Source organism: Salmo salar, chromosome 26 (assembly GCF_965601325.2).
Source record: "Salmo salar chromosome 26, fSalSal1, whole genome shotgun sequence".
In the NCBI taxonomy this organism is placed as follows: domain Eukaryota; kingdom Metazoa; phylum Chordata; class Actinopteri; order Salmoniformes; family Salmonidae; genus Salmo; species Salmo salar.
In genome coordinates this window covers 27,986,438-27,993,605 of record NC_138316.1, presented here as the reverse complement: position 1 = coordinate 27,993,605, position 7,168 = coordinate 27,986,438, and the positions used below count along the sequence as shown (strand labels likewise).

General features: G+C 41.7%; 1 protein-coding gene across 1 annotated transcript in view; it reads right to left on the bottom strand.

Moving 5' to 3' along the window:
* Window positions 1–4,487: 4,487 nt before the first annotated feature.
* Window positions 4,488–7,168, bottom strand: part of LOC106587564 (carbohydrate sulfotransferase 8) — a 207,335-nt gene continuing 204,654 nt past the window's right edge. Inside the window, exons 4-5 of the mRNA XM_014176072.3 lie at window positions 6,413–6,847; window positions 4,488–6,219 (exon numbers count right to left, since the gene is read on the bottom strand). Coding sequence (XP_014031547.2) covers window positions 5,533–6,219; window positions 6,413–6,847 — 1,122 coding nt within the window. The 3' untranslated portion in view covers window positions 4,488–5,532. The remainder of the gene's footprint in view (window positions 6,220–6,412; window positions 6,848–7,168) is intronic.

Sequence of the window (7,168 nt, the reverse complement as noted above, 5' to 3'; positions counted from 1 at the left end):
CAAAATAAAGGAAACACCAACATTACGTGTCTTAATAGGGCGTTGGGCCAGAACATCTTCAATGTACCTTGATATAGATTCTACAAGTGTCCGGAACTCTATTGGTGTTTTGTTGATGGAAAACGCTGTCTCAGGCGCCACTCCAGAATCTCCCATAAGTGTTCAATTGGGTTGAGATCTGGTGACTGAAATGACCATGGCATATAGTTTACATCGTTTTCATGCCCATCAAACCATTCAGTGACCACTCTTGCCCTGTGGATGGGGCATTGTCATCCTTATGCCTGCTGATCCTATGGGGCCATAGCCATGGCAGCCAAAATTATGGCCAGCCCAGCATTTTTATACATGACCCTAAGCATCATTTCTTAATTAACTCAGCAACTACACCTGTGTGGAAGCACCTGCATTCAATATACTTTGTATCCCTCATTTACTCAAGTGTTTTCTTAATTTTGTCATTTACCTGTACTAAACTTGTACTAACTGTTTACTCCGTCTACCAAGTGTCAATATATTATCTTTGTCCTTTCCCTGTCTCTCCTCCCCACTCCTAGCCCTCTCTAAACCTTCTCATCAGAAAATACTTACTCCTGTCCATCCTCATCACTGCACAGATGTTCCACACAGCCTAAATGTACTTTTACATTAAAAAAACATCTGCATAATGTCTTCATTAGGGGAATACTTCTGTTCCTTAGATAGTAACAGACACACAGGAGTATCTTTTTATCACCCAAATGTTGCAACGATCCAAACGAGCTTTATCGCCTCTGTAGAGAGATAGCTATAGCCTGAAGGATAGAGAACGACTCTATGCCCACCCACCAGCTTGCGTGACCAGCTTAATTATAGATCCTGTGTGTATTGATACAAGTTCATTAAAGCTGTTGCATAATTCATGTCAATGACAGCATATAGCTTAATTAAAAGTGTTGCAGTCGATTTCACGGATGTTTTCCTTTCAAATCTGAGCTCTGACAACAGCCGTGACAACTTTTGAATTATATGCTGAAACAAGTGGCAATTTTATCATACATGGCATGTGTATGAACTCACACTGTGGTTACATCACGCTCTATTGAAGCACTGGATACTACTGTCCAGTATGCAATATTTCTTTGTTCAATAGAATTTTCACATCATGCCATTTGTTTCAGATCATGTGCTGCCACCTTGTGTTCATGTTGGATTTGTCCAATAACAGGGAACAGTGCAATAAGGTGGCAGTTGATGTATGTGCCATAGAAATTAACATACAATTACACAGATTCATTTCATAAGTACATGAAAGTGTTTATGTATGGATTTTGAATATGTTATGACGTCCTTCTGTAGGTGCCCTTCAACTAAAGTGTTACCAAAGATTTTAACCGTGGAATAAATATCTATTCAGACATTGGCCAGACACAGCCTTGCCATCCTGCCAAATGCTGAACCAGGCCTGTGTCCAGGCTCAACAGCTTGTTGGTGGATGAGCCAGTTAACTAAGTGAGATGACGTCTTAAAGCAGAGTGTTTAAGGATATGTCCTCAATAATGATGTGTTCTGTGGATTTTCAATGGAAAAAGCTAAACATCTCTTATGTTTCGTTTTGCTTGGAATCAAACAGTTATTAATAGACCCCTAGCAAATCATTTTAATGAGCTTTCCTCCCAAATAGTTCAATGCAGAGGACACATCTTGAGTGTGTTCCAGCACATTGTCAAAACAAACAAGAAATTCATGTGAAAGTGAGAAAATGACTCTGGCATGCATATGAATCAGATGAGCTCGCCCACATCATCAACCTTTGATGAAATATTATTTAGATAGATGTCTCTTGAATGTAACCCGCTGAATTGAGAAGTGAAAGCAAAGCAGCGAATTTGTTATGGTAATGAATGGGAGAGTGGGCCAACCCGTTGATCTGATTCAGGTTGTCATGCCATCACAGTGTCAATCATTTATTTGTGTGTGTGTGTGCGCGCGAGCACATTTGTGTGTGTGTGTGTGTATGTGTGCGTGCAAAAGTGTTTATGCTCACCAACAGAGAGCTGTGTTATTTCTTCACAGCAGAAACATTGCCACAATTTTCTTCAGCCATGTTAATGTTTACCTCACAGGCAGAATTAGAATGTTTAGCTGTGGGCTTAACTGACATTAGTAGAAAATAGAATTATTATTGAAATTCAAATCATTATTATTTTTTATATCTAACACAGTACAATGTTTATGAGTTGAGAAGTTATCTCCTTTTTTCACTTCCAGCAGACTTCTTGTATTCCTTGTTTTCTGTAGCCTGGAGCTGAAAGAACATAGAAGTTCTCTCCACTGCATGTCAAGAGATTTCTCCCACTAATGAGGTAGATGGATGGCCTTTGTTTTCTGAATGGATTTAAACAGAATTTTAAACTTCCTGACTGTTCTCATGACTAATACAGAAGGCTGTTGTGGAAATCAGCCTACAGCGTTTATTCAAATTCTCTCTACTCTACATATTGATCAATTTGAGCTGACATATTCATCCAGCACTCGGCTCCACTAAAAAACAAAGCAAAATGTGCAAAATTGTAGGAAATTATCTTTAAAACAGAAAAATGATATCTTAGACTAATTGCAAAATGTGTAGAATAGCTTGAAATTTGCTTTAAAACTGAACATTTTTTCACAACCACAAGACAGAATATGTAAAAGTGCTATAAAAGGAAGTCAATGGCCCAAGGGCCCCAAATGCAGTAGTCCGGGCTTGATTACATTCACAGGAGCCATATATCTACTCCTTCAATATAACATTTCTTGTGGACTGGGGAAGAGTATCTCGGCCTTCTTTCCTCGCCTATGAATTGAGTATACTTCCAATGGATGTTGGAATAGGTATATTTTGGAAAGACAAAATAAAAAGTATATGTAAACCAGGGGTGCACAACTTTGGTTTGAGTGTGTCTTCTTACCTGAAAAAGTGTCTTATTGACTGTTTCCACATGCGGAAAATGTTGGAGACAAAAACATTTTGATGGTTTGTTGAGAGTGTTAAGCATGAAAAAGAAGCAGCATTGTGAAAATGCTAAAGACAGTTTATTAGTAGACACTCAGCAGAAAGAAACCAAGCACCTGCAGAATGTCTTCCTGAAATACACCTTTTGATTGGCAGTGTAAAATAAGGCAAAGGGTTCCAGACCATGTACAGGTATTTATACACTTTTGCACCAACGATAAAACAGTTATACATTCACTTGTTACCGTAAATAGTTTTGATATATCTGTGTTGTACCCATAGACCCACATACTTACATTTCCAAGAAACCCCATAGAACAGGGTTGGTGAGTGAGGGAGCATTCTGTAGGTTAAAGTAACACCTATATTATGCTATTTAGCTTTGGAACAGAGTCTGGCTAACTATATAGAATCAGACCACCATCTAAACAACATATAGATTTTGGAACTGCAAAAGCCAACACACTACATTGACATAATCCTATAATATTTGCCATCATAAATATGTAATCTCTTTCTGTTTCTTCTTAAAAAATATATTAAAATCTCAATATAGTGTCTATATATAATTCAAATAATGTGCATTTCTTTGTAATTGGTCACATAGAGAAAGGCATCTCCCCCTGTGCTGTTTCCTTTTAGACACCCCCCTGGCTTGTCTGGGGTATTCATTCTGACTAGAGCTGCAGAGTAGAACACAATTGAATATGAGGATCATTCTACTTACTTATTAGAGGCCTATTCAGTTAAAAGCAGCAACCACGTTTCAGGGACAAGTCCATAATATGACCTGTATACATTTCACAACACAACAGCATATGCAATTGAGTTTCTTACTGTTACACTGTAACACTGTGTTACAGACGGATTTCACAAAGCCAACCAACCCAGCGTTCTAGCAGCCAAGGAAGAATCATATTTCTGACTTATCCAGGAAACGGTGTTTGATTGGCCCCAAGTGTGCTTGCCTGCCATCCCACTGTGCAGAATAGCTGTGGTACTCTACTGTGGCGCTATAAATCAGTGTTGTTCATAGGAGGTAAAAGAGGATATTTTGAAATATTGCTCCAATTGCTGGCTTCTCTGAACACTAGCTTTCTCACACAGATCCTACAACACATTGCCTGTACAGTTTGTGGGACAGTAGATTATGTGTTATTATGGGTTGTGTAAGTTGTTACCCTGTTGAGAGATCTCATCGTAAAGCTGTCCTCACAGTTGTCTGTCTTGTGTTGGACCTACGGTAGCAGGTCTGAGTGTGTCTGGGCTGTGGGCCAGGGCTCACTCCTCCTCAGAGCCATGAAAAGAGATCATAGTAGCAGCTCCAGTTGTTCTCACTCTCACACGTCTCGCTCTCTGTTATACACCACACACACACACACACACACACACACACACACACCACCACACACACACACACACACACACACACACACACACACACACACACACACACACACACACACACACACACACACACACACACACACACACACACCCCCCCGGGATGGGTAGGATAAGCTGCTTTGTGACTTTGTCAGTGTCAGTATAAGAGATGGTGTCAGTGTTCTGCTCTCTCTAACACTGCAGGGGCATATTGGGTAATTGGGGACAGATTGGAGTGGAATTTCTACGTGTCCATGTGATTTACAACAGGGGTGACAAACTCATTCTATGGAGGGTCGACTGTATCCTGGTTTTTGTTATTTCCTTTATATTTGTGTCGAATTAAGACCTAGACAACCAGGTGAGGGGAGTTCCTAACTAATCAATGACCTTCATTGATCAGTCAAGTACAAGGGAGGAGCAAAACCCTGCAGACACTTGGCCCTCCATGGAATGAGTTTGACACGTGTTTTACAGGGTCTGATGTACAGGGGGACCCAAGAGGCCTAAATATAGCCAGATATTCTCTACACACACTCACCATATAATTACTGAAATAACAATCAGTGATATCAGAAATGAAAATCCCCACAAAGAAGCAGTGAATATATCCATTATAGAAATACATAGAAAAATATATATAGTCATCTGAATGCCCTTTGTACAGTTTTTAAATATTAGTGTCAGAAAAAGCCTTGATGACAGTGATGAGGATGTGTATTCTAAAGGGTAGTGGGATGGTGTGGTAAAGCAGTACTTAGGGATACTTAAGGGGGATGCTGCCCTATAAGACCGTCCGGACACTCTCCAGCAGTAGTGTGGCAGACTAATGCTCAGTCTGAGTCAATATGTTTTTGGAGAATTTGAAAGAATTTGCTACACTAAGTGCAAAAAATGATAGGTGGGTACCACTTCACGCAACACATTTTAAAGCATTGAACTGTCTTTTCACGTCACTGACTGTGCGGTGATAAATTGTTTGTGAGTGCAATGTTTTGCAGTTAGGCATCGGTATTTAATACAGGACCACATTGACATGCCTGACCGAGACATTGTTTCCATGTGATGATCTTCTAGTAATACTTGTAAAAGGAAGTCATTTTTATGGTACGCTCCTCCACTTAAAGCCAGGGGAGATTTGAGGACTCAAACAGAGATTAGAGAGTCAATCAATACAAATCTTTAAAAGGTTTGGAGTAGTTAAACATAAGGTAGTCCATGTAATAAAAGTCATAAGCTCTCTGTCTCTCTGAAGTGCTAAGCTGTGCAAAGTAGTGATGGGTTAAATGAGTTGAAGTCCTCTCAGCCTTGGGGTTCCTGTCTTTAAAACTGGGGAAGGTGAGGTTATGTGGGGCACCAGTTCTACGTAGTAAGAAATTAGCCTCCTCCTCCATGGTCTCAAACTTGCCGATGAAGTTGTAGTCCAGCAGACAGGGGCTGCAGAGCTGGCTGGTAGGCTCCCAGTGAATGTCCATGCCCACAGGCCTGTGCACATCTAACAGATACTGCATGAACTCCTGGAAGGTCACTCCGCTGCCTGTCCTGAGGGCCACCTTGGAGGCGTTTACCCTGTACTTGGAGATGATGGGCTTCCCGAATACAGGATGATAGTAGGTGTTGGGGTTCTCAAACTTGTCCCTGAAGGCGGACACCAGCCTCTCCAGGGGTTCGCGGACAAACAGGACTTTGGTGTAGGTCTCCAGGCGCTGCGTGATGCCCTGGCGGTCGAAGCTGTCCAGCCTCTTGAGGTGGTTACCGTAGTGGACGGCGTCGTGTTTGATCTCGTGGGTGGACGACGCCAGGCCAGACAGCACCATGAGGATCCTCTTCCAGTTGGAGCAGCCCGCCTTGGGCACCTAAAGAGATAAGATTAGATTAAAAAAATACTTTATTCATTGGTTTGTTAAATCATTGCAGCCAGGATCACAGTCACAATGACAAAAACACACCAATAATCAATAAGTTGTTAAAATATAGATAGCAGTATATAACAGCAATATTCAGAAGCCCAATAATCAATATGCAATAATCAGATCATCAATAAGCCACCTCGCAGTACAGCAGCTTGTACTTGTCCTCCACATAGATCCGGGACACGTGGTGAGGTGTGATGGTCCTGGAGATGCTGCTCTTGTACTTGGCACAGACCTCCTTCATCAGCCTCTGCCGAGCTTCCTGGATGTGGGACAGTCTGTACCACTGCCAGCTCTCCTCAGGAGAGTCCGGGGAACCCGAGGAGGACGAGGAGGAGTTGTGTGAGTTGTTAGAGACCACAGGGCTGGTTTTCAGAAGTTTCCTGTGGCGCTTGGTGACGCGCAGGGAGCCCATGTCCTGTTCCCTAGAGCCAGGGGTGGCTGAATGTCTGGTCCACTGGAAGGCAGGGAACTGCATGGGGGGGATGGGGCTGGTTAGGCCTTCCACAGCCAGTCTCTGGTCCTGGCCTGGACTGACTCTCACACCCTCACTGTCCTGAGTACACAGTGCCTGATGGACAAAGATAACACATTGACTTTACATATGGCACTGAAAGATGTAAAATGTATGCAAGACTTCAATAACAGGTGCTTCTACATCTGCATTGCTTGCTCTTTGGTGTTTTAAGCCGGGTTAGACACATTTAGGCTGGGTTAGCACTTAGTGACATTGCTTATGTAAAAAGGGATTTCTAAATACATTTTATTGATTTGATTGAACAGGTGTTGGTTATTTAAACTTCTCTGGCATTCAAAATGAAAATATGTTTATTCAGTGAAACAGTCTTTGTAATGTTCCGTGAACTAATTCACCAACCCTCTTTTAAAAACC